The 27,933-nt window shown below is 35.8% G+C and overlaps 1 protein-coding gene across 1 annotated transcript; it reads right to left on the reverse strand.

Annotated features, from left to right (window-relative positions):
• Window positions 1–800: 800 nt before the first annotated feature.
• LOC6050110 (CLIP domain-containing serine protease 14D) lies at window positions 801–27,933 on the reverse strand. Its single transcript, XM_038250359.1, has 5 exons — window positions 27,726–27,933; window positions 26,880–27,434; window positions 1,540–1,930; window positions 1,173–1,480; window positions 801–1,114 (listed from the first exon to the last, which is right to left on the reverse strand). The coding sequence occupies exons 1-5, from the start codon at window positions 27,931–27,933 to the stop codon at window positions 801–803; spliced, it is 1,776 nt and encodes a 591-aa protein (XP_038106287.1).

A 27,933-nucleotide genomic window follows, 5' to 3' on the forward strand; every position in this document is an offset into this window, starting at 1 on the left:
AGCAAGTTGACCAAAACTAAATTGACCAAATTAACCAAATTGACCAAAACCATATTGATTAAATGACCAAAACCATATTGACCAAATTGACCAAAATCAAATTGAGCAAATTGACCAAAACCAAATTGACCAAATTGGCCAAATTAACCAAATTGACCAAAACCAAATTGACCAAATTGACCAAAACCATATTGACCAAATTGATCAAAACCAAATTGACCAAATTGACCAAATCAACCAAATTGACCAAATTGACCAAAACCAAAATCACACTCTGAGTGTTTTAAAAAAAATATTTTTTTCGCTTGTTTTTCATTTTCCTACTTTAAACTTCAAAATCGAGTTATGCGACGCCATTTTAGTCATATTTGAGTACTTGATTGCCTATTGAATTACAAAATGCATTTTATCAATGTGTTATCGCATTTTAGCCACCATCTTAAATTTATATTCAAGCTTGACAATGAAAAACAAGCCAATCTAATAAATTTTTTTGTAGTTCGGTTGTCCGAAGGGGCATTTTTCATATTGGCTTTCGGATAATCTTGTCTGGACTGTATAATTTTTACATTGAATATTATTGAATTTTGTTAATGTTATTTTTCTTTTTTTTTATTATTTGTTTATTATTTTAAATTTTAATTATAAATATCCGTATAGTAATTTGAAAATAAATTATGCTTAATAAATATCTACTTTTTCTTGAAATACTATCATTCTGGATTCCATGCTTGTTTTCGATAAATAATTTAAAAATAAATAACTGTCCAACAAATCTGCACTTTTTCAGCCTATCACAATCACCTTCGACTTTCCAGCTCAATTTTCCCCGCCACCCAGTCTAGAAAGCTCCCCACCCGTGTATAAAGCGCCGGCATTCCCTCCAATCCGCACAGGCCCGACCCGAAGCTCACGATCCCGACGACGTGCCACCGATTCTGGAAGATCTCCATCAGCGGCCCGCCGGAGTCTCCGCGGCAAGAGTCCCGCCCGCGTTTTCCACCCACACAAAGTTGACTCTCGGCGAACAAGTTGACCTTCTTCCGGTACACCTTGGCGCACCTGGCCATGGCGTGGCCCTGCAGTATGGTCTTCAGCTTGCGTTTGCTGTTGGCTAGATGGTAGGATTAGTGGAAAATAGTACATGTTTAGGTTTTTGTAAGAAAAGTCACCTTCTGTTTCCGTTGCTCCCCAGCCAGCAACGAAAAGCTGAAGTTGTTGGATGTTCAAGCTATCAGCTTGTTTCTGGGTTGGGATACAAATTGGCGCTATGGACTCGGTGCTAACAACTCGTCTGTCAAGCTTCAACAGTGCAATATCGTTCCTAATATTGAAGACATTTCTGGTAAACTTCTCATGAACGATCACTTTTTGAATTCCGAAATCTTCATGAACTTCGTTACAATGCAGCTCTCCAAAATAGTCGTAGACACAGTCCGGGCTAGTGTCCAAGTCCCACTCGCCAAGTCGAACGAAATCCCTACAAAATGGCACAATCTCCAATTAAGTCTCCTCTCACCAACATCAATAAGATCTTACAGTTTCCACTCGTCGTTCTCGGTCACACAATGTGCCGCAGTCAGCACGTATCGATCGTTGATCAGCGACCCTCCGCAGCGGAACATTGTCTTGTTCTTTCTTCGGTAACCCAACAAAGCCATCCACGGAAACTCGTCGAGATCCGTCTCCGTACCTTCATAGATTCGATCAGAGAAGCCAATCGTCCCGCAGTCCTCGGCGTTGCTAAAGCTTGGACAGCAAACCAGAAGCTTCCTGCTCGTCGGATCGTAACCACAGTGGAACGAGGTCACGTACCGGTACTCCTGGATTGTGCTGATTTTTTGCAACTGTTCCCTGATGAAAGGACACTGCTCTGCGAGAACGCACCGTCCACGGTTTCCACCGGGAGTGATGCAAGCGTCATTTAGCGCTAAATAAGAAAAGCGTTGAACCTTGTAAATTAAACTTTGATAGATATAAAATAGTTACCACTTGAACCGAGAAAAAGTGCTGAAATTACGAGCCAAGCCATCATGTACTTGTTCCAAGAATATCTAGCGTAAGACTGGAGTGCAGAACTAAACTCCTGGATGTAGGCGCGAGATTAGAAGGGATGACGATTTGTGGGGAATTGGCGTTGAAAAAACCGTAGGTGTAGGATTTTTTGAACTACCGAGTGCCAGTTGTGATAAGAATAATGATTTATTACGCTCAGAGCTCTGGTAAAACGTGAATGAAAGAGTTTGGGCTTTCCGGGATAGGCAAAACAAACAAAAAATAAATAAATTTTAATAAATTGAAGTTGGTATAAATCATTCAAATCAATCACATAATTTAATCTTATTTACTATTCGAGAACAAGAATTAGAACTACTCAATCTAATAAATTGTTCAGAATAATTGTGATAGGAGCAATTCTCCCCAAATTCCGAGAATGGATTTTATTTGTAATTTAATATTTGGCTCAAACCTTTTGGGGCCCTCCCGAGCAGGGGTAAATAATTGGTAATTGGTAAAAAATTGGTATTATTGGGCAAATAACAGGGACCAAAATGTGCGTTTGGTTGCCCAGTAATAAATGGTAAAATACCATGAAATCATACCAAAGTCTTGTATGTGAAAGGGCACAACAATACCAAACCATGTTATTCCAAGGGTAAAATAATACCTCAAAATAAAACCATTTCAATACCAAGTTGAGGTCTTCTGGATTTTTGCACATTGCTTAAATACCAAAACTTGGTATTAAAACGAAGTTGACTTTATAGCTGTCGGCCACCATTGCTAGTACCAACCACTAGTGTCTTCCTTTTTATCTACAAGGACTTCGCCGCCCTGGGCTCCTAAGTGTATGAAAGTATGGCACGGAGCGACGGCGCCGAATACCCATATTTACACAAAGAATTTTAGAGCGCCCGCCGCGGGATTCGAACCGGCGACCTCTGGATTGTGAATCCAGTGCGCGGTCCGATTGATCCACACGGGCGGGACAACTTGGTATTGCCATGGTTTTATTTTTAAAGGTATTTCCGCGCCCTTGGAACATCAGATTTTGGTATTCCTGTGGTTTTCCACATACATGATTTTGGTATGATTTCATGGTATTGTACCATCTATTACTGGGCAACCAAGATCACATTTTGGTCGCTGATATTTGCACAAGTAATACCAAAATTTGGTTTTTTCATACCATTTTTAGAGCAGCAGTTGCAGTTAGTGAAAAAACGGAAATGATCCATATGCAACAGCCGAATCTAGGGCAATTATGCCTATTTTAATCAAACACCTATCTTCGTCATATCGAGAGTTTGATGCTCGATTAAAGCTCCAAAAATACTATTTTTGCCATAACTTTACCAGCAACAGCACCGCCTCGAGTAAGCACACAAATTTATGCCATTTACTGGCCAAAAATATCTTATTTTATGCACTTTTGATCAAAATTTATATTTTGCAAAACCATTTCTCATCACGTTGCGTGCACACACTGACACACACGCGAGCAGCTATCAACCGCTTAATGAATATCGCAAAAATCATCTTTTCACTATCGCTCATGTTTACACAGCTGTTTCGGGATAAAACTGCTTCCAACTACCGGGAACATGTTCTTTTGGCCATATTTTAGTCACTCACTTGTTAAGTAGTCCCGAAACATGTAATTTATTAGCAAGCGCCATAAATAAAAACAAACGCACTGAGTCACTTGACGTAAAGCCTATTCTAAACGAAGGTTGAAGAAAACCGAGCGAGAAGCGAAGGCAAATAAAGAACAAAGGATGGCCACCAACACCACCAGCAGCGCAGCCAGCGATGCCAGGAAACTTTCCCTATAAATGCCATTTTTCGTGAGCGTTCGCTTAAAATTTCGTCACAAATGGCAACAATAGGCAGACACAAAAAAGTGCTGGAAGAAAAAAGAGCTAAGCCGATATTAGAAAGGTGGGCGTGGCCAAGTGCATTCTCGTGTGATTAAAATACCCTGGGAATTATTATTTTTAAATGCTTGTAAAAGGAATAGAATAACTTTTGATAAAGATCAAATTAAACTGAAATGTTCACAAAAAGTTGCTCTTCTGGTTGGTGTACTTGGTTTCAGTAAATTTCAAGGAACACTCCAGATTATGCAGCATCTTTCAAACACGACCGCTTATTAGGCTTAAAATGGGTATATTTCCCCTACTCACCTGTTGTTTTAAATAAAATTCTTCACCACATCGAATACATTTGAGCAATTCTCCGAGATTTCGGTCATTAGATTTTTTTTTGTATTTTTTAATCCGGCTGAAACTTTTTTGGTGCAATACTGCCCAATGAAGCGATTTTGTATCATTAGCTCGTTCATGAAGGATTTTTTTATCGATTTGGTGTCTTGGGCAAAGTTGTAGGTATGAATATGGAATAAACTGAAAAAAATGATAAACGTTAAAAAAAATTGGTGATTTTTAATTTCACTTTTTGACACTAAAACTTGATTTGCAAAAACACTATTTTTTTTTAATTTTCTGATATGTTTTAGAAGACATCAAATGCCAACTTTTCTGAAATTTCCAGAATGGGCAAAAAATCTTGTACCGAGTTATGAATTTTTGAAGCAATACTGATTTTTTCAAAAAATCGAAATATCGGTCGAAAAAAAATTTCTACTACATTTTTTGATGTCAAATCAAATTGGCAATCAAAAAGTACTTAAAGGGTTACATACATGTAGAAAATCAAAAAAAATCATATTACTGATTTTTTTTGAATCCACTAAAAAGATAATTTTCAATCACTCCTGAAAATTCCATGAAGGTTTTACATAATTAAACTGAGTTAGAGACGATTTTAAGCTCAACATTTTACCGTGCGCAAAGCGGACTATCAAACTTTCAGAGCGTTTTTCTCGAAACACCGAGTTGATTTACGGGTGCCACGATATCTCGAGATGGGATGGACCAAATTGGCTGAAATTCAGGGTGAAAGTCGGAGTTGGAGTCGGCTTAACTCAGAAAGCCGGAGTCGGAGTCGGAGTCGGAGTCGCTTGAAATATGACCCGACTCCGCAGCCCTGGTTAAAACAAAAATTTAATAGAAATTTTAACAATAGGAAGGGGTCGTACCGCCTTGCGTCACAAGATATAGTTTAAAAAAAAATAGAGAGGAGTCAGGCTGTGTGTGTTGAAAGTGAATATCCCTATAACGTGACAATGTTTCCAAATTTGTTTACAAATGTTCTTCTTTTCCAAGAAACAAATGCATTAGTCAGCGTTGCAACGGCGAAAACACGACTAATTTATTACGCTAAAACACGTCACATCTGAGGCAAAAAAATGTTCTCTTCGTGTCCTAAAATAAACACCCCCACGTGCATTTCCGGCGCTGATCGCGGTGCTAAACGCGTAATAACCTGTTCGTTTTTCGCTAACTCGCACTTTGTTAACTACTACAAACAGTAACAAACAACTTCAACAACCTGCACGACGACGACGACGACATTATCGTCGCTATCATGCGGAACAATCATAAATCTCGTTCTCGTCACGTTTATTCATGAGAGTAGGTAGTAGGTGTACGTTATGTGGTGTGCAAACACACAAACACAAACACGCAGAGTACGCCTAGCATAAATTTTCCGGGCGTCGCGACGCCAAAATTATAGGTCTGTTGCCCTTTCGGTGTTCCTGGGTGTGGCCCGACCTGCCTCTCTCTTCTAGGTTTACTTTTTCTACTCACTCTAATTTTTTTCCTCCGACTTTCGTCGTGATTTTTCCGAGGCAATTTTCCACTTTGGGCTGGGCAGAACCAGGACGTCGCTGCGGTCTCGTGAGTTTGCGGTAAGATTTATGCCACTTTTCCTTCGGTTAATTGAAAAATGAACAGAAACCTTATATTATAACGACTACGACGACGACTTCGAGGTGTCAAGGGTGTGGGAAGTGGCGTCGGAACTCATTAGGTCCTGGAGCTGGGGAGTTGGAGAAGTGTGGAGAAGGTGAAGCCCAACAAACAGCAACCGGAAGTTGGTGGGTGGAGAAGCTTGGAATGTGACTGGGCTGATTGCAAATGTCACCAAGGTGATGGTGGGCTTCTTCTTGCTCTGGTGGCTAATAAGAACCCGGCTGAAAGGTTAACGTGTGGCAAATGAGGCAGTAAAGAAGGGCTTCCGGGGGGAAATTGGATAGAAGAGAGAATACTTTCAGGTCAAGGTTGAAGGAATTGATTTTCTATAGCGAGAATATGATAAGAGAAGAGAATTTAAACTGTGAAGGCAATGTTTTAAAAGTATTTTTTTAAATTCAATTTTTGATCATTTTTCGTCTGACATATGGTTAGTGACACCTTTTTTTAATTTTTTTTTTTCAAATTTGTTACATGTAACATATTTTACCAAGTTTTTCATCTATCGATGTTGGTCAAAATTTCAGTGACAAAAGCGACAAATTTATAAAATTCTAAATAAAATTCAAACAATGTTTTGAATTGTTGAAAAGGTTTCATTTTTTCTTTAATTGTTTTTGACTGAATTTCTTTTTCTTGAATATTTTATTAGAAATTCAAAAATTTACTGTCCTATTTTGAGGTCATGTCGAGAAATGTTAGGTACTCACTTCTTAAATGATTATGATGTCGATTGTCAGTGTTCTCTTAGACAAGAAAAAAAAATACTTCTGGCACCCCCTCTTCAGATTAGATTAGAAAAGTCACTTTTTTGACATTTTTTTTAAATCACTCGGAATCAATACACAAACTGTTTAATTAAAATACCTGAATATTATCTTTAAATAATAGGTTTTTCTCCATAGAACAAGAGACACTATCAATATTTGACCAAAATTTAAGGTTTTGGCTTCTTTCAAGCGGAATTATGTCGAAAAAATCGTATTTTTTCGAAATTAAAAAAAGGCTCATTTAATTTTAGGTAAACTATTTTTCCCAGTAAAACCAATACATGCAGCTTGTAGTAAACGAACATTTTTCTTAAAGAAAAAAAAATAATATCGAAACTCCAGAGCCGAGATATTTGATTTTTGGTAAGAAAATAAAGTGCCTGTATTTTCAAATTTCGCTAACAGGTTTGGTCATATTTAGGATTTCTTACCACTTTAGTTGATATTTTACCAACATAATTCTTAACAGATTTTTTTTATTAAAATGAACCTTTTTCAAAGGAATACAATAATTTGGTTTGGGACATTTTCGAATGTTGAGCTAGATTTTATAATTTCGTCTTGAATTGTAAAGAAAAGTATCCAAGATATCGCGTTTTGATAAACGATGGCTAATTTGATGATACTGAGAAACCCTATTTATTCTAAAAATTTTAACTTTACGAGCTTTATCTCAGCAAGTACTGGTCCGGTCAACAAAATAAGCAAAATAAAAATTGTTTTGCTTTGCAAATTTTGTTTTTCTTTTCCTTCATTGGCTGTTTTTAAATTGAAAAAAAATAAAATATTTTTTTCGGAAAACTTCAAGTTAAAAATGCCTTTGATTGCAAATTTGAAATTATTTTAGAAAAAAAGAGACAATACTTTGGATTTTTTTCAAAATTAATAGAAAATATTGTTCTTTTTTCAAAAATCATAGCTTCTGTACCAAATTTTCTACCATCCTGAACTATAGCGCAAAATACGCCTCTTTTAGTCTCCTAAAACGTACCAAATGTATTTACAAATATATATGTCGGGATTTTTTTGAAAATGAAATCAAGTAATTTTTTTTCAGCGTACCTATTTTCGTATAATTTGAAAAGTCCTAAACATAACCTACAATTTTGACCAAGACTTCAATAGATCAGAAAATCTCTTCTCAATGTAAAGATTTTTGAATTCACTAGCCCTCAAAATTGTGTGGAGCCTTGTAAAAAAAAACTATGCCGAACAGCCTATTTGCTTAAGGAATGCACGGACAAAATTTCGTTCAAATTTATAAAAAAAAATGAAGTGCTTGAAAATTAATTAGCAGCTAAATTAACAAAATATAATCTGGCATTTACTTTTGAAAAAAGTGTTGCAAAAAACTTAACAACAAATCCTTATTAAAATTTTCTCAATTGATCAGTCATTTTGCCGGATTATTTCCCATATTCATTTTAATCCACAAGTCCATTTGCTAAATTTACGACCACTAATGCACTATGGTACATTGGGTGGCCAAGTTTCAAAAAAGTGACCTTCTCCAAATATTTTTTGGTATTTTTTTCTCGAAAGTAAACATTCTAACTAAGAAAAATCCAAATTTTCAAAGCTCTAAGTTTGTTCATTACGGAGATACGCAAGCTGAAAGTCAAAAAATGGAGTAAAAAACTAGCGTTTTTCGTAAAAAAGGCTGATTGTTTAATTTTAACATAGCTCAGCCATTTTAAATGTTTTATTAGGACAAATATACATCGTTGGAAAGGTAATGAGATAAGCTTTGAAACTATTAATAGATAAAATGTTATTTCCAAACCAAAAACTGAAGTTTTCATCGAATAACTGGAGCATTGTTTTGACAAATCATATTTTTTTGTGTTTGTTAATCAAGTACTTTTTTTGCTAACCGATGCTAAACATGAAACTAAGATCACTTGAAAGATTGGATTATAATCTAACATTGCTGAAATTTCCAGCCTGCGATTTTTTGCGTTTTCGGAGATATGCCATTTTGAACATTTACGTTTTATCAAAATTTGCTGCAATCTACATATGCGCCCGTTTATTTCACTTGCTTTGCTACCTACTTCGTGGGCATCGTCGCTTCAAAAATCAATACCTGGTTTCAAGAAGTTCGAAATGACTTTATTGGAATTTTCTGTTGCCTACATTTAAAATTGAGTACCTTAGTCAAAATAAGGTATTCGTACCGAAGTTTCTCAAGCGAAACTGGAGAATCTCAGTTTGATACCGGAAAAGTATTCAGCAAAATGTTGACTTAGCATGATGAATTTCTGCGATCAATCCATGAAACTGATCCACATTTAAGTTCTATGTTGGTTAGTACAAAACATCATAAAAAGTACCTTTAACATATCCTGAAGCTGTCACAAACTCTATAATCAAATGAATTTTAAGAATATGGTTTGTATTTTATCGTTTTACTTCATAATTAATATTTTGAATAAAATTAATTTTTCTGTTTTTTGATTTAACAATTAAAATTTTTACAATTTATGCCCGTAAGGGTGGGGGTCTCAAGTTATATGGCATGGACTCACAAAAGAAACACACAGCAGTAAATAATAAATATTTGACTTAAAATGAATTTATTACGCTTAACTAAATTTTGGGGAGGAGGAGAGGGGGGGGGGTGAAAGAAAGAGGTGGAGAGGGGGGGGGGGTGAAAGAAAGAGGAGGGAGGTATTGTGTCCTTTAAGTGGGGATGTATTAGCTTATCCATAATTTAATAATATAAACTTGCAATACAATATATACGCAATTCTGTTGCACTTGCAAATGTATGAAAAGACTATTTATTATAAACAATCGACTATTGAAAAACATGAAAAGTCATAAAAATCGACGTATATCATTTCAATACCATACAATTACCCAAATTTGCATGAAAAAACATTTAAAAAGCAAAAAAATAATTTGGCCGCCTGTTTGTATGGAGATGGCCCATAGTGTTATGGTCACCTTTTTGTCACTTTATCGCCCTCAATTTCAGCCGCAACAAAATTCACCCCAAATTTTGGACATTTAGTCCATTATACATAGATCACCCACCCACCGCCATGTATGCAAACAACTGCAGTTTTTCAAGCCCCGGAAACTGCCCACAAAGTAACCATTTGGAGTGGATTTGCGATGGAAATCCCTTTTTAGTCCATTTTCGCTTCAATCAATTTGGGCGCGTCAATATGGTGTCATTTTTTTTGCTTGTCCGCCAATTGAATCGAGGTTTTGGGAGTGTCGTTAATTTCACTGATGGTGACAGTTTTATTTATTAAACTTTTGTGGAGAAAAATGATGTGTTTTAATTTGTGTTTGGCAAAAATGTTTAGCTTGAAATCTTTTTGATATTTCTTTGAGAAACTAAGATGAGGTTAAAAGTAAGAATCATACAATTTTGTTTCTTTCTTAAATTGATTCATACACGACTTGGAAAAGAACCTTTTGGACAAAAATAAAACCCAAGAGTCCATAAAGTTGCTCGAGGGCATCAACAATAGCAATGAGCTCATTGAAACTCACTAACAATGTGTAACCGAAACCGAAAGATGACCATTTACCGATAACCACGAACCGCACAGTCCTTCGCTCGAAGAATTTGCCAAGATTTGAATAAAATAGGTCATCCCCTATTTCGGAAAGCCAAAAAGGGCCATAAATTACGGCCCCGGAACAGTGTACGCTTTATATCTACATCTGGCCAGCATCAAATTTAGGAGTGCGGGAGTCCCAAAAACCGAACCCAACAACTGTTGACGGTCATTTAGCAGATTATCGCTAATCTCAAGTACCCCCACCCCAAAATTGATGCACACACACAGCCGTGTCCAGGACACGGGCACAATTTGTCCCGTTTTGGGAACCGCTTCTCCAGAGAGAGGGGCGTGAGAAGTGAAAGGGGCCCCCTTGGTAACAGATTTATGCGAGGCCTTTGTTGACCTGAAGAGGATTTGAATTTATTACGATAGGAAAAGGTTTTTCGGGATCGGAGATTATTGCATTTTGTTGTGAACTGCTAATAGCGGCGCCTATCTGGACGATCGAACGTCTGATTAAGATTTGGTTGTATGGTCCGATTAGCAAATGGTACGAAAATTGATCTGGAGTAGAGTTTGCTCGTTTTGAAGTTTTTTTATTTCTTGGGATTTTCATTTCATTACAAAATCACCAACTTAAATGAGAAATGAAAAGTTATAAACGAAAAATGGAAATCGGAAAATCGGAATCGGAAATTAGAAGTAAGAAATGCGAGATGAGAAATGAAAAATCAAAAAAAAATCAAGTTCGATTGAAAACAGTAATTGATTTCCCTAACCCGCGATCCATACTTCGTGCTCCCCAAACCATCAAAACGGATTTCCCCGGAAGTCACGCAACCATGAGATGGAAATGATTTACAGCGTCGTCGCACATTGTGTGCGTCATAATTTCACGCGTCAGTGAGGGCCGCTTTTTCGCAAACGTTTGATCTTCGGTTCTAATTTACGATCTGTTCACTAGGCCGACACACAGAGCTGCGAGAATTTTTCCTAGCATTTTCTCGACTTTGGATAGTGGGAGATGAGGGGGTGAAAAATGGTCAAATTTAAATACAATTACAGAGTTTTTCGTGTTTTGTGTGACGTTTGAACAAATTTGTATTTTTAAATAAATTCATAAAATACATTGCTGGTGACGTCTATATTTTGATCAAATGTGTTTAAAATAAACACATAAAAAGTATCTTGTTAAGGGATGGAAATAAATAAAACTTAAGAGTGACTAACCGAAGACAATTATTTGGAACAAGTTTTTAATCAATCGTTTAAAAAATAAATACGCCGTTTCAAAGTCTTTTTCAATTACACTTGATAAGCTTCCCAACATACGTACTTTTAATTTAAAAAAATAAGATTTGTTTTGAAGGGCCAAAAGGAACAAAAGGGCATCTTTTGTAGAGAGCCTATATGGAGAGGCGAAATGTCACTCTCAGGGTTCCAATCGAACTGTCAAATCGGGGTTCCAATCGAGCAACAAGATCATACAAGAACAAGGTTGGAATCAATTGAAAATAATTTTGGCAAAAAAACGAGACTTATAACAATCACAAGTATTGTAAAACTGTTATTAATAATAATCTGGTAGTTTTTGTTATGTTTGTGCTTGTTCGGTACAAGAAAAGTGCCAGCACAAAAGAAAAACTACAAGTTTTTCAACCTTAAATTTGAATGACTTTGGGTGTTTGAAATGTCTCCCAGAACATTTCATTTCCCTATGTAGGTCCCTAATCTTTTGCGCTTTAGTCTACTGGATACCAGAGTAAGCATTTTTGAAGCAAAATGTGATTTTTTTTGGAAATTATTAACCTATCATCAAATTAATTTTTAAACGAAGGATCAAATTTGGAATCGCAAATCTATCGTTTTTTTTTAATTGTCCACCGTTTGGAGTCGCAGACATTTTAAAGACTAGAGATTTCTCAAATTTTCTATTTTAGTGTTTGTTGATCAGAATGCTGGTAGCTGAGATATAGATTCCAAAGTTTAAGATGTATGAAATATCAGTTTTTCTAAGTGTCACCTAATTGACCCCATATTTTTCTATTGTCGATATCTTGGAATATCTAAAATTGATGTTCGATGTCAAAAAAGCAAACAACTGTGATATTTTCAGTTTTTATCAAATGCAAATTATTTCGAATTTTTGGACTGAAGCGAAATATTTGTAATATTCTGAAAACTCTTATTTTGGACAAGGCAAGACTTGTTTTGATTTTCGCAATATTGTTAAACAATTATTGTTAAAGTTATTATTAAAAAAATAACAAAAACCTCATTTAGATTTCCAAGCCCAGTTTTCAAATTCAAATTCAGAAAGTGTCACAAAACTTTTATATAAAATTTAGAATTATACAAAAAACAAAAACATTATGATTTTAATTTGTATTTGTATGCAATTTTCATCGATTTCTTATGTCTAAATAAGCCATTTTGCTTATTTAGATTCTCCACGTTAGTCTCCATACGAATTTGAGGGCTATGATAGCCCGGCTATCCATAAAAAAGTGTCATGAAAACATTCGATAATCTGTATCTAGAGAAGTTATTTCATGACTGATTGTAGGTTTTGATTAGAAATATTCAGAAAAATATAGTTTGACTTTAGAGAAAATTACCCATTTTTTAAATATTTGTTTATTCCTGAAATTCGATTTTGAAAAAGTTTACCAACCTCGATATTATTTAATTTTTAATTTTTTTTTAAATTTTTTGGCTATGAAAACCAAAAAGTGCCAGCTTTTGAACCATAGGTTTTAACGGAATTTTTGTTTTTGGCCAAGTTTTATTTTTTTGAAAAAAAAATGTGTTTTGAAAAGTGTTAAAAATGCACACAAACAACTTGTTAGAATTTTTTTTCAAGATGTTCGATAGAGTTCTAAATAAAAAAGTAGCTCTGTAGATTAAAAGAATTGCAATGTTTTTGAGTTGTAACAATTTTTTGGTTGAATTATCAACATAATTGTCTCTTTTGAATTTTTGAAAATAGTTTCCAATACTGATTTTTTCAGTTTAGAATTCATTTTAACATTTTAACATGATTTTTAGATTTCTTTTTTTTTGTGTTCATTTTAAATACTTTCAAAAATCATAGCTTGGCTAAAAACAAAACGTCCGTCATAATAGCTAAAAAGTAGACACTTTTTGTCTTCTAAAACATATCATAATGAAAAATCGAAGGAGGTAAAAATTTTCAAAATCTCAATTATAATGAATGGTCCACTTTTCTCGCTTGTCACGTTTTTCCTATACTTATAACATGCAATGTCACACTTACTTAACTTTTTAAATGCTGACTGAATTTTTGGGGAAATCTGGAAGATGAAAGGGACACAAACTTGAAATAAAATTTGCATTGACCAAAAAGTTAAATGAAAATAAAAATCACTTTTGTGTGCAAGCTTGTTCTATCGAAGGATTTGAAGTTTGAATTTGATTTGTTTTCATAGTGAAAATCTATGTACATTATGGTTCCAAGCATTGAACTATTCTCATGGACAAATATGAGCAAATATCGAAGGTGAAGTTTGTACGGGAAAAATCGAAAAATTGTATTGCGCTACTTCCATCGAAATACAGTCCGAACTCGAGTATCCGAAGGCCTTGGCAAAATTTCACTTCGGAAAATCGAATCACGAAAGTTATTTTTTTTCGTTGTCTTATTTTTGATTGTTGAGCTTTAGTATGACCTCTAAACTACTCTAAAATGATATAGAAATTTTGAATCCACGATAGCGGCCGAAATTACGGTGATGAAACATTAAAAAATGGATTTTTCAATTCAATACTCAACCAATCATTGAAATTTGACTAAAATGGGGTCGCAGAACTCGAATTTGATGTTAAAAGTAAGAAAATAAAAAAAACGCGAAAAAATGCGATTATACGAAGTCCCATACAAACCTTCGGATAGTCGAACTTCGGATAATCGAAACTTCGGATAATCGAGGCTTCGGATAAACGAGTCTGGACTGTATTCCCAAAGTGAGATTTCATTGGAAATTTAAAGCTCTACAACTTTGTCGAACAAAATTGGCACAGATGCTTCAAATAACCGTTTTTCGCTTATGAAGCAGGGGGTCATGGATGGACACTGGAAACCCAATATTTGAACAAAATTTACAAATCTGAGTTAGTCAATTTGTCGTGTGAAACACTTGACTCACGACAACTCCATTTCCGGCCGGACATTTCTGGCGCAACTTGCCACCAATAAACGCTCATTAGTCTCTATCACTGAACCTTTTGCTTGCTTGCGCCCGGTATCAAAACCAAAGCAATAACAATTAATAACACTCCGCATCGAATTGAGCAAAGCATTCCACCGCACGAAGCTCCAAAAACTCTTCCAGCCACAGGCAGCGGCAGCCCCATAATTTCCCGAACTTTATTACCGTCGATTAATATCTGTCATTACTAAGCCTGGCTGCCTTTCGGTGGTCGAACTGCGCGCGAGCGCGCACAAAATTAGCTAAAATGGACAATTTAGCGTTTTTAATTTTCCAAGAAGCACTCTCTCGTAAAACCGGGTTGGACTGACTAAGTTGGACAATGCCTTGGTCGGTTGATCTTGCCAGCGTGAATCATCTCGATCGAACCTTCGGAGCCAGCGATTAATATTGAGGCTGGTCGCGCTGAACCAATGCGTCATCGGATTTATGATCCTCGGGGAAGGAGTGTGCAATAAAAATTGAATTTTAACCGTTTTGGAGCTCGACGAAGGGGTTTGCCTAATTTCCCCCTAAGGCAAACCCCTTCGTTCTATTAAAGTTTTATATCACTTTTGAGCAGTTCTCTAGAGTTTGGTTAAGATTTGCTCTCGTAAATATAATACTGGATTCAAAGTCAACTTCGTGAATTAAAAAAAATAACAGTTCAATTGCTTTTTTTTTTAATTTATAAAAAATTACTTCGCTTTGGAAAATTTCAAAGCAAATTTAAAAATCAAAAGTTTCTTAGAGAATGTAAGAAAAAGTCTGTAAGATTGGATCCCACAGAACTGCAGCGGTGTGTCTAGACAAACCTCTCCTCCAGCCACAACGACTTCCAGAGAGACATCAGACGAAGGACAGATCGATCGATTGAAATCGAATCGAAATCGTTGCAGGCCGATTTTATTTATTTTGATAGTGAGAGAGAACTCCAAGAAAGAATGCAATTATAGCTTGGTTTTATTTCTGTCTGATTGCTCTGCGCGTACCCATTTTATGACCAATTTGCTATGATGCCGGCGGGGGTTGCTCTGGGAGATGGTTCGGTGCAGATCTTTGCAGATGTGCACGAAATCGTGGGCTGTGATGTAATTTAAATTGATAAATTCAGCGAGTTGAGTGGTATCACGACCGCGGAACTAACTCAATTGGATGTGGGGTAGAAGCCGTTGGAAGCAACTAAATAGTGGTAAACTAAAACTTAAATTATCGGGCACATGAAAAATCTGACGATTTCAGAGTTATCCGGCAACCAGGCAACCCTGACTATAATGAAAACAACTCAGAAAAACAAATCCATAAGAACGACACTTTTCCTATTCCAACCTGGACCGACAATTTGTTTACTCCCGGGTTGCCCGGTATCCTGACTGAAAGTCCCGTCCACCGTTTATACATTTGCATAATTGAATTAGTCACGCTACATTAGCGAGTTCTGTTCCAGTATCAATATAATATTTCGCCAAACACCCAACCTAAGGCACCATTTGTTTCCTTTTCTCCGTTCTTTTTTCCACCGGAAGCACCGTTAGTCCTAGTTATACGCCCCAGAACCAGCCACTTCCGGGAAAACGATTTTTTTCTCCTCTGAATGTCCGGCAGCTTGGCAAAATTAGTTCCAAGCTGCTGCCCATTTCGGGACCGTCACCTGCAGCGCCGGAATCGCTAGGAGAAAGGAGAGGGGTCTAATAGACCGCGTTTTCCAGGACGATGCAGACTCTCATAATGGCCACTGACGATGCGGGGATTCCTGGCCAAGTTCGTCTCCAGACGAAAGTACTCATCACGGCGATGGGCTGACTTGGACGCACTTATTACAGGGGTGCCTTCAAAAACTTAGTTTGTGAGAAATACAATAAAAAATCTTTTTTTCCAAACTGGTTAACCAACACTTCTCATCTCATCACTAAAGTCTGTTTTGGTCAACGCTATTGTGAGTAATTTCTTACCACCTCTCAGACTAACTCACCACCCTACCCAGTGCAAGTACCCCCTCTAACAGCAAACTTTTTAATATGAATATCTTTTTACGAGTTTAGATATTATGAAATTTTCTCAACCTGCTGCAAAGGGAGGGGACTGGAAGCAGGTTCCGTTCTATTTTTATGGCCGAAAGTGCACTTGGATTTTATTGGTGCGTCCATTTGCGCTAATTGGCTCATTCTGACCGCCCCCGCCGACGGAGATGGCCGCTAGCTCTGGCCACGGGGCCATAATGTCCGGCGGAGAATTTTCTCCGGTGTCAGCAGTATTCGTCTGAGACGGGATATGGAATGTGAGGACTAAGTTGTAGGATATTTGCTGAGGAATAAGAATAATTGAAAGAAGCTGAAGCTGTACCACTGGGAAATGGAATGATTTTTCTTTTGAAGGTTTCAATATAAAAAAAAACAAGTAAAATCAATTTTACAATTTTTAGAGTGCAATTCTCCACCAACTCACACAGCTGTTGCCTCGACCCCTCTTCGATTTGCGTGAAACTTTGTCCCTGATCACGAATCTGAGATCCATTTTTTTATATCTCGTGACGGAGGGGCGGTACGACCCCTTTCATTTTTGAGCATGCGAAAAAAGAGGTATTTTTCAATAATTTGCAGCCTGAAACGGTGATGAGATAGAAATTTGGTGTCAAAGGGACTTTTATGCAAAATTAGACGCCCGGCGTACTCAGAATTCCGAAAAATTGTATTTTTCATCGAAAAAAGCACTAAAAAAGTTTTAAAAACTCTGCCATTTTCCATTACTCGACTGTAAAAATTTTTGGAACATTTCATTTTGAGGGAAATTTAATGTACTTTTCGAATCTATATTGACCCAGAAGGGTCATTTTTTATTTAGAGCAAATTTTTTCATTTTAAAATTTCGTGTTTTTTTTTAGCTTTGCAGGGTTCTTTTTTAGAGTGTAACAATGTTGTACAAAGTTGTAGAGCAGACAATTTAAAGAAAATGATGTATAAATATAAGGGGTTAGCTTATAAATATCACGAGTTATCGTGATTTTACGAAAAAAAAGTTTTGAAGAAGTTACTTTTTACGTTTATGTTTGTTTCGTCGTCGGTGTCTGTCGCGGGTGACCATGAACGGCCATGATCAACGACAACAAACTTTTTCAAAATAATCCTGCAAAGTTAGAAAAAACACGAAATTTTAAAATGAAAATTTTTGTTCTAAATGAAAAAATTACCCATCTGGTCCAATGAAGATTCAAAAAGTACATTAAATTTCCCATAAAATGACATGTTCCAAAATTTTTCACAGTCAAGTAATGGAAAATGGGAGGATTTTTTTTAACCTTTTTTAGTGTTTTTTTTGATGAAAAATACGGTTTTATCGGGATTCTGAGTACACCATAAAATCGGGCGTCTAGTTTTACATAAAAATCCCTTTGGCACCAAATTTCTATCTTATCACCGTTTCCGGCTGCAAATTATTGAAAAACACATTGTCACTAAAATTTGATTAAAAAACACTATTTTTATTTTGTCTTATTTTCTGATATGTTTTGGGGGCCATAAAATGCCAACTTTTTAGAAATTTCCAGAATCGGCAAAAATCTTTGACCGAGTTATGATTTTTTTAATGAATACTGATCCTTTAAAAAAATCGTAATATTGGTGACAAAAAATTTTCAACTTCATTTTTCGATGTAAAATTTGCAATCTAAAAATACTTTAGTGAATTTTTGATAAAGTACAGCGTTTTCAAGTTATAGCCATTTTTATGTTACTTTTTTGAAAATACCATAGATCTAGGGTTTTTCTCAAATTTTTTTTTCCCTAAAAGAACACCCAGTTAGCAAAATCTAAACGTAGAAATATGTATCCTCCCTGCAAAGGCTTATGAATTGATCTCAGTTGAAAGGTTCTCCAAATCTCTGAATTGCAAATGTAACATCCTGGAGCAGAACTGTTAAATTCTAATAAAAACACAATTCAAAAGGGCGTAATATTGAATTTTTGAAAATAGTCGCAGTTATTCATTTGTTAATATTAGTGCGCAAGAGCTGAGAAAATTCTCTATATTTTGCTATTTTGAACTTTGTTAATACGACGTTGCTGAGATACTGTAATGCAAAGATTAAGAAACAATAAAATTGATGTTTTCTAAGTCTCATCCAAACAACCCACCATTTTACAATGTCGATATCTCAGCAGCTAATGGTCCGATTTTCAATGTTAAAATATGAAACATTCGTGAAATTTTCCGATCTTTTCGATAACAATATTTTAATTGTTTTAAATCAATACTAATATTTCAAAAGGGCGTAATATTGAATGCTTGGCCTTTATGAAATGTTTGGAAAGAAAAAATTAAAAAGCTTCATAGAAAAAAAATGTAAATTTATTCGACATGGAAATTTTGAATCACATGAAAACTCCGTTGAAATAAACTTACGATTCGATGTGATTGTCTGTATCACACGTATAATTGTAACTTTACGTATGATTGTATGTAAATTTACATTAAATCACATTTTAATGATTATTGACGTTCAAATGTGTTACATCATTAATGATATCATATTTTTACAATTTCCGTAAAAACCGGGACAAAATCTCATAAATCCTTAAATTCAGGAATTCCCGGTATTTAAAAAAAACATCCTCAAATTTTGTCCCGGGAAATCCCGAGATGGACGCATTCGCGTAAAATCATTGTAAAAATTAATTGAATGTATTTTTGAGATGTAAAGTAAATCTTACCCAGTTCCTGAGGGGAACACCCTTGAAGAGTATCGGGGCCGCATTTACAAAGCGGATTCAGTGGCAATTCCATTATCAACTTAATGTTAACATGTTAATGTTAATGTTAACATTCCATAGGTCTCCTCCCTAAGGTGTCGTGATAAGGTCCAGCTTGTTACATTACAATTACATTTTTTAGATAAATTTCTCTGTTAATTTTTGGAAAATGCTCAAATTTTTAAATTTTCAATATAAGTTTTGAGGGAAGAAGCCATGCAAATATATTTTTCTATCAAAAAACTGAGAAAATTTCTAACAATTTTCATCTTTTGACATTTTTGAACGGAATGCTTGTTGCTAAGATACGGTCTCTAAAACATAAAATTTTGTGAAAAATTAGTTATTCTCAGTGTCACCTAAAAAACTTAAAAATATCGAAATTACAGACCACGGTTTCAACATTTGAATGAAAAAAGTGTTTTAAAATGAATTTCGCATCTGCCCAGTTGTTTTGCCATCATCAGTTTGCGGAATTTTTTGACGAGAATTTTATTTATATTTGCAAGAAAAAAAGTTTTTCTGGTGATGAACATTGGAATTCCATGAAAATTTCAATTTTTTTAAACGAGCCCAATCATGCTAAATGTCATTATCAAAATGCAGAATAGGACATTTTTGATAGTTTTCAGTTGATTAGAATTATATTTCCATTGAAATTTTCAATTTTTTTTGAAAAAAATATATTTTGATGCCCCCTGATTTTTCAGACTAATTTTTGAGGGGTGGAAGTGGTTGGAGAGGGGGAGGGGGGTGTAATGACCTTTATAAAATATTTGCAGTGGCCTAAAATAATATTTGAAAATTCGAATTTAATTTTGATATTTAAAAATATTTTCGAGACTGAAAAATCAAGTATGTCATTTAGAAATTGCAAAAAAAAACCACAAAATAAACTATTTTTTAACATTTTTATTTATAAAACCGCTGTATCTCTACAAGGATCGGACATAGGATGATGATATGCATGTAAAATTGTCTAGGGAATCGATTCCCACTAGCGGATTTTGAAAATTTTGACGTTCAGACTACTTAATGAAACAGTTCTAGTAAATAATATTTGTTTTTTTTTTAGGAGAGACATACCTTCCTGCATTTTTCGTAAGTCTTTTTGTTACATCTTGGGCTATTTCCTCAAAAATGTTGAACGAAAAAAATAGTGACATCAACTTTAAATTTAACTTTTAAACATTAAAATTAAAAACTCTCATAGAAGCGGCATGTATTTTTCTTCCAGTGTTTTTTAACAGAAAGCCCATCAAATTTCCTACAAATTTGTCCCTGACCACTTTTTGATACGATGCAACGACTTCGAGATACAGCAATATTTAGATTACAAAATACAAAAATATTGAAAACTCTTACGCGCTTATAGGCTTAGGATAACATGTCTAAAAAGTTTCATTGAAATCGGAGAGGGTCAGGTACAAAAGTACCGGAAAAATACCTGATTTGAGTTGGAATTGCTCTATGGAGACTTGTATGGAAAAACTTACCATGAAATATATGTTCTCTTGATATTGAGAATGCATGAACCAAGTTTGGTTCAAACAATAAAAAATGATAAATCTTTTAAAATATTGCGATTTTCAAGAGAACAACCCAAAGAAACTTTTTTTGAAGTCGAATCGCATTGATTTTTGTGAAAATATACCAACTTCAAAAAAGAATTCAGAAAGATGTTGTAATACCGATTAAAATTCAGCAAAATATTAAATCAATTCTTTTGATCTTCAACTGCTCCCATGTTTCCTTACTAGTAGCAATCCTTCATCGCCAAAATGATAAATCACACAGAAAAAACATCACCAGAGGCGTTGTCTTCCGTCATGTCAAACCAAAATTCGCTGCGGTAGGTCCGGCTGCGGTGCCCTCCTCCCCCGCCAGGGGGAGTTGTGGCCATTTCGCAACCGTCTATTTCATGTGCCATTAGCGCAGAGGCCGGCAGTTTGACGATAAATCTCCAAACACGATGACCAGGCATACTGCCTATCCGGCACCGTGGAGTGGACACACGCGGAAGCACTCTCTTGTGACATGATTGGAAACCCCTTAGTTCGCAGTATTTTGTCATCGCGCACAAGATCGCCAACGGGTGGTGCTGAAAGATTGCCGTTGTCCACGTGCGACGGTGGCGTCCAACCCACCTACACAAAACGGTAGGTGTATCTCGCCTTGTAACAGCGCGCACAGATGAGGTTAATTATTCTTGTTTCTTTTTTCGAGTTTCCACGTGGCCACTGGATGCTGGACAGTGGGGCGACGGTCAAGATGATTTGCTGGAGGTAATTATTCTATTAGATTCAGTTTTTCAAAATTATATACGAATATAGTTAATTCCAAAACCGACACAAACAAATTTAAAATTTTGAGTTCATAAAAAATGTGTCAATCTTTCATCAACCATCTTGTCCACCATTCACAGGCCGGTGAACTTATTATCATCACAATTGGAAAGGTGATAAGGTGTGGCATATGGTGGCACGTTGTTCTGCTTATTTTTCTACCTTCTTTCATTAATGCCGGTTGATTTGTGACGGCTTCCGAGAGTTCGTTAAGGGCTTTGTTTGGCGGCTGTTACGTGGCTTGTGTGTAATATTCCTCGACATCAGGTGGGCTGGACTGAACTGGGATTGGCTAGTTATGCGCTATTGAAGTTTTTCATTAGTCTGGTTCGAACTATATTTCTAACATCTCTTACCATATCAAACATAAAAAAAAGTTAATCAATTTAGCAAAAACCACAATCCCATCAAACCACACAAAAAAGGGGTCCCCCAGTCTCATCAATTCCGAACAAATGAAATCATCACACTTGGAACAACGACCCGGGCTGCCTTTCGGTACACATCCCACAGTGCCATAAATTGAAGCATTTTCCGACTCATAAAAGTCCCCCGCAAACACAAATAAAGTTTCCCCCTCCCACCTCCCTGGATTCGCTGGAAGAAATTTCCTCCGCAAAGTGAACGCAAGAGGCCTCAACCAGCTGACTGAGAGGCTGGGCTTGGTCTACACTGGAAGGCTATGAATTGATGCTGCTTTTTTTGCTAAGTAATTGACTGGAGTGTACACTGTAGATTGGGGTTAACAAACTAAATTTAAGACTTAATCACTGCTTTATTGTTATTGTCAAACATTTGCAAATTTGGTTTACATTCAACTTAAAAGCTGTTTTCATTCTAAAAGCCTGATATTTTTGAGAAATATTAAAAAAGGTAAATCGGTTGATATTGATGATTTTTTTATGTAGTGAGGCCAATACAATTAAAGTTTAAAATCTTCGTCGTCTCTTTAAAAAATGTCAATTACCAAACAAAATAGAAACGAAAGAATATTTTTTATTTATTTCTTAAATATAATTTGGTTTCCCGTTAATATTAGTATTCAGTCTGCAAAGACGGTGTGATTGTCTTTTTTAAAAAGTGTTAAAATAATAAAAACTTTAAAAAATTCAATATCAAATAGTAGTTTTGTATATTTTTGCAGTACGATTGCATGCTAAAAATACCAAAAAAATATTGTTTTCAAAACATCTTACTTGTCAGTATATAAAAGCGTTTCGAGAAACTATTTTCGGCTAAATTAAAGTGTTGAAAAATAGAATTAATTTCGTCATAAAAAAATTAAAATTAAAGCAAGAAGAAATCGAACCTATTGATTTGTGAATCAAATAAAATCATAATTAACTCTCTAACACGATATTTTTTTAGATTTTTTATTTTTTCCGTGTTGAGGAATTTTTGTTTTATGTAAAACTTAGCTTTTTTTGTTTCATTATTATAATTTTTGTTTGCATTTCGTCAGCTGTGTGCTATCTTGTGACATATACCATTTTGGTCGAAAATGAGTTAATGATGACGTTTTGCTATACTTAACAAACACTACAAGATACTTCAACCCGGTTTTTGAAACTCGCTTCCGTTTCCCGGATATCGCAATACACACTTGTGACATAGATCAATTTATCATCAAAATGATCGTGCACACTTGTGACACGTCATACATGTTGTTGGAAAATGTGGAAAACTTTTCTTGTTTTTCACAAATTTATGTTGATACATATTTTCTGAAGGCAATGCAACCTTTTGTTTTTGAAAATATACTGATTAAGTCGGTTAAACTATTTATGTGGATGTGAGTCTATTTTAGTTTGTATGGAAATTCTGTGCACACTTGTGACACGTAGTACAATTTTACTTTCGAAACACACTTGTGACACGTGCTTTTCAGATTTTTGATTACATAATTTACTGTATCTTTTAACCGGTGTAACAAAATTAGTTGAAACTTGGAGCGTTTGTTAAGCGATAGTATACGAATCGATTGCTTCAAAAAGTTTGGCTCAACCATTAATAGTTTTTAAAATATTTATCATCAAACTTTAAAAATCGATTTTCTCAAAAAGTACTAAATGGTCGTTGTCACAAGATAGCACACAGCTGACGATTTACCATGTCATTTACCACCTCCTTTCATTATATTTTGCCTTTCTAGTATTTTCTTTTTTTACAGTCAGTTTTTAAATTTTTTGCTCGTTTTTTTTTCAAATTTTCTTTTATAGAATAGTAAATAAATGCTTAGAAGCATAGTTTGGTACATTACAAAAATTTCTGCATACTTACTAATGCATAAAATATTGGTAAAGATTGGAAAAATCTTTGCCCTGAAAAAAACATTTTTTAGAACATTGGCAAATTTGCATGAAACGTGTCAAACTTCCAACTTTGATATTTTCTAAAATAATAAAAGTTTTTTTCTATTGCTTTTTGAAGATCAAAACTTGGTTGAATTTATGGCATTTTTTTCGATCGTAACCTGACTATTGGGTTGTAGAGAGTGGATTAATAAGCACACAGTTTTAAAAAGATTTTTTAAATAATTTCAAGAACAAAAAAATAAAAAATGAGCAAGCCGTTTGTATATTCTTATAACATGGAATTTTGAAAAAATAGGTTGAGTGTCTAAATTAAAATAATAAGCTTGTTATCAAATGTTTTCAATTTTCTACAGATATTGAATAAGAAGCATTTATGTTTTTATGGTTTAGTAATCAAATGTTGCTAAATCAACGAATTATGTAAACGGATATTTTTGTTCCTAATCTATAAAAAATATTTTTGAATTTGATTCTATTCTATTTTTAACGGTACACACCAACCATCGCTTTTGCACCCAGATTTCTGTTACAGACATTTTAGTATCTTCAAAAATACGGGAACTATCGATATGATTTTTTATTCATCCCCTAAATTACAGTCTTCAAAGTTATTTACAATAAAGTTTGACCATTTTGACAGATTCTTTCAGGATTGGGTCCGTAAGTTTGACAAATTTGGAATAAGAAGACAACAACTTCTTCGGTTGCTGTGCACCCTTAACTCATATTTTTCAGATTCAAATTTTTGATTGAAAAATTACATAATAAAATAAATAAAATATTCTGGAAAAATGTGAAAAATTTATTCCAATAAGAATGTAACAGAAAAATCAGGCATCGGGTCCCGACTGTTAAAATATCAAATTATCAGCTTTCAGCAACTACAATTATCACGCCTGAATACTCATGTCCCAAATACAGCAGCTCTTCTCTTTTGTTGATACATTCAGCGCCGAAAGAGCCGAACACGTTTTTGAGTTTACACATTCGCGTTTGACATTCTCCTTTTCTCTCTCATTTCCACTTTCACGATCATCCCACCGCAACAACGTTCAACCACAAAAGCCGTCACAAAAACAAATTTTGCAAGCGCAGTTTTAACGGGATGTCATGCGTGGTCGGCTCCTAATCGTCTTCTCACGTTCTTTCATTGCAGTTTTCGGAGAGATTGAGAGACTAGGCGGTGAGAGTGCTTAGTCGAGAAAAAGGTTAGGAGTGATAGAGAGAGAATGCCATCGCTGGGAATCTCGAGACACAAGAAAAGATCTCACAAGCTATAGTGACGGTCGCTATACTCTCTGATGTTTTTAGGGCAGAGATAATGAAAAACTTTTTTATCACTCATTCGCACCACTGGCTCTCTATAAATGAACAGAAAAAATTTACTTAAATATTTAGTTATTTTTTAAGAACATGAATAAAATTGATATTTTCTACGGAATGCGTAAGCAAGGTTGCCATAAATAAATTGAATTTATTTTTTTCAGAACAGTTTTTCAAAATAAAGTTTTGCTTAAAAAACATTTCAAATATATAATCAAATTTTTTATTTTAAAATTATGATGGATGTAAATTTTTTATACAAAAAAAGAAGTCAAGGAGCATAAATTTGTGCAATCAATCAAAGAACTTTAAATATTGTTTCAGATAATAACAAGATTTTCATTCATCAATTTTTTTTTTTTTTTTTGGGAGGGTGGTCCAGCCGCACATCGTTGATGTTGAAACCTCTAAACTGGGCCCTCGTCCTGTCACGTCCGTCAGTAGTCTTGTCGTACATTACAACTAGAATCAGATCTGCCAATGAATTAGTACACTTCGACCAAATAAACACTGACGCTGTATGGATCTGACTCTAGAATAAATGCACAGTTGTGTGTTATTCATAAGTCCAAAATGTTCAATTATTCATTTAAGTCCAAATATTCATTTGCTAACTACTTTGGATTGAAAATCTTAATTTTAAACTAAAATCTTCTAAACTTAATGTTCAAAACTAAACGTTCCTTTAACTGTTGCAGTACTACTTCTATCAAAAAACAATAAAAATTTGTGAACTGATATACAAATAGGATAGAAATCGCGAATTTAAAAAGAAATGACCATTTACGTCAAAAGATCCGTAGTTCCTCGATTCGCAACAATGGTCAATACAACCATAATCCGAAAACCGTTAGTTCAACAGATCAACGAATTTTGTCTGATATCATTACATTATTGATTGATCGAGACTCTATGGACAATTTGACATAAAAGAATGCCTAGTATTCTACATCAATCAAAGTTTATTGACAGCATTACTCTAATTTAACAATTGCAACTAAATTTATCATCAAATAGATTTGGAAAGCATACTGTTGCCGACAGAATGTTGGGCAACGGGGTTTTTCGGGAAGATTTCCAAAATTATAACAGCAGCACAACCAAATTGAGAGTTCAGTTGTTTATTGGTGGGCATGTTATAATTAACCTAGACGTAATAAACTAAAGTTACGATTCAATTCATTTTGTGAGGGGGGGGGGGGGATCTTTGAGCAGAACTCTAACTTAAATAGCGGCTAGTCGGAGTAACTTACGTTTAGTTTCCCTTTCTAACGTTTCCTTCTCTAAACATTACAATTAGAGGTTAAATGCGCGGTTAACAACTTATGGTTCGATGGCTTCTAGCGATCTTTGACATTTTCAGTCAAAGTTCTGACAAACGGGTCGCAACTGTGTGTGTACCCCAAGAAGGTGTAAAGGAGGTGCGCGTACTTGCGATTTGCGCAAGTAACAGTCCCCCCCGGTACACCGGTTCGTCTACCGGTTTACAGTTAATCGCACCGACTATCGGACTGGACATCGGTTCACGTCTACCTCTTTGTCGATGCTTCCGGTGGCTCGGCTCCTCTAAGCATGTTCTTCGGTTGGCCAGTGAACAGACGATTCCAGATGCTGTCCGTGTTTCTGAAGTCCATTCATATTGATGGCGCCTTCGTTGATGATTTCTAGCCGTAGCACTGACGAAATCGTGTTGGTTTTTGTGTAGATGGTCCGCGCACAAACAAAGAATTAACAGCTGGCACGATCTAGCATTTACGAACCACAGATCGGTACCTTTCGGTAGACCAAGACAGATTGAAGTACTCAACAATGTGTAAGTGTCGTCTCGGGCATGCTCCGCAATCACATCGTTTCGTAGATTCTCCTTTCGCAGCTGATCGGCGGAATGCAACTGGTACAAATTGCCTGCTGGATCATCTGGAACGTGCTTGATAATAGAACGCGAACTTTGGCTGATTTGGTCCGATGTCTCTGGAAGTTGGGTCAGACATTCGTTGTTGGAAGACAAAGCGCGCGGATGTGTTTGTACCACGAGATTCCCCTGTGGTGGGGCACAGCATTTGGTGCTTGTGGTGGTGCTGGTGGTACAGTGTAAGATGCTATTTTGGTTCGTGGCATCTCGTAGAAGGGGTGTATCGGAATTGTTGAAGCTGGACGGTGTTGGTCCGGTTGGCAAGGAAACAACAGGTTTCGAACTAGTGTTTCTAGCAACTTCAAGCAATTTACACTTTTGCTGCGAGTGTGCCTGTCCAAGAGCCAGCATTTTCTGGCTAAGCAATCTTTGGTCTTCGAGCAGCTGCATTTTCAGCTTGGCGCGCGCCTGTGATGCTGTACGGAAAGGCATGGGTATTGTCGACGTCATTGGTGGTTGACTTGTTTTGAGTGGTTGTGTAACAAGATGACGCAGTGAAGAGTCCTGTTGAGTAGCTTCTGGAAGATGCATCTTTTGGTTCTGGTCGGAATGTTGACATTTCTGGTTTGCTGGTGTGTTGGCAGCGGGAAGACCGGCATAACGGCCGGAAACTTTGATATTTGCTTCGGGTTCTAAAGCTGGTTGAATTGTGTCATTTTGGATGAACCATTTAGCAGAAACTTGGTTCGGGTCTACGTGACCCGTACAGCTCCTTGGCTCGGGGAAATCCAGCGTGACTCCAACGTTTTGGGCCTGGAACCGTTCAAGAAATCGGGCGGCGGCCGGCGTCTTCCACGAGTTACGTTCAGTGCGGATATTGTAGCGCTGGGCTGGTATATCTGCATGGGTGCTGCTCGCGATCGTCGACCGCATATAGCTGTTTACATCACAAATCCATTGCCTCACATCAACCAT

This window comes from Culex quinquefasciatus, chromosome 2 (genome assembly GCF_015732765.1).
Source record: "Culex quinquefasciatus strain JHB chromosome 2, VPISU_Cqui_1.0_pri_paternal, whole genome shotgun sequence".
Classification (NCBI taxonomy): Eukaryota; Metazoa; Arthropoda; class Insecta; order Diptera; family Culicidae; genus Culex; species Culex quinquefasciatus.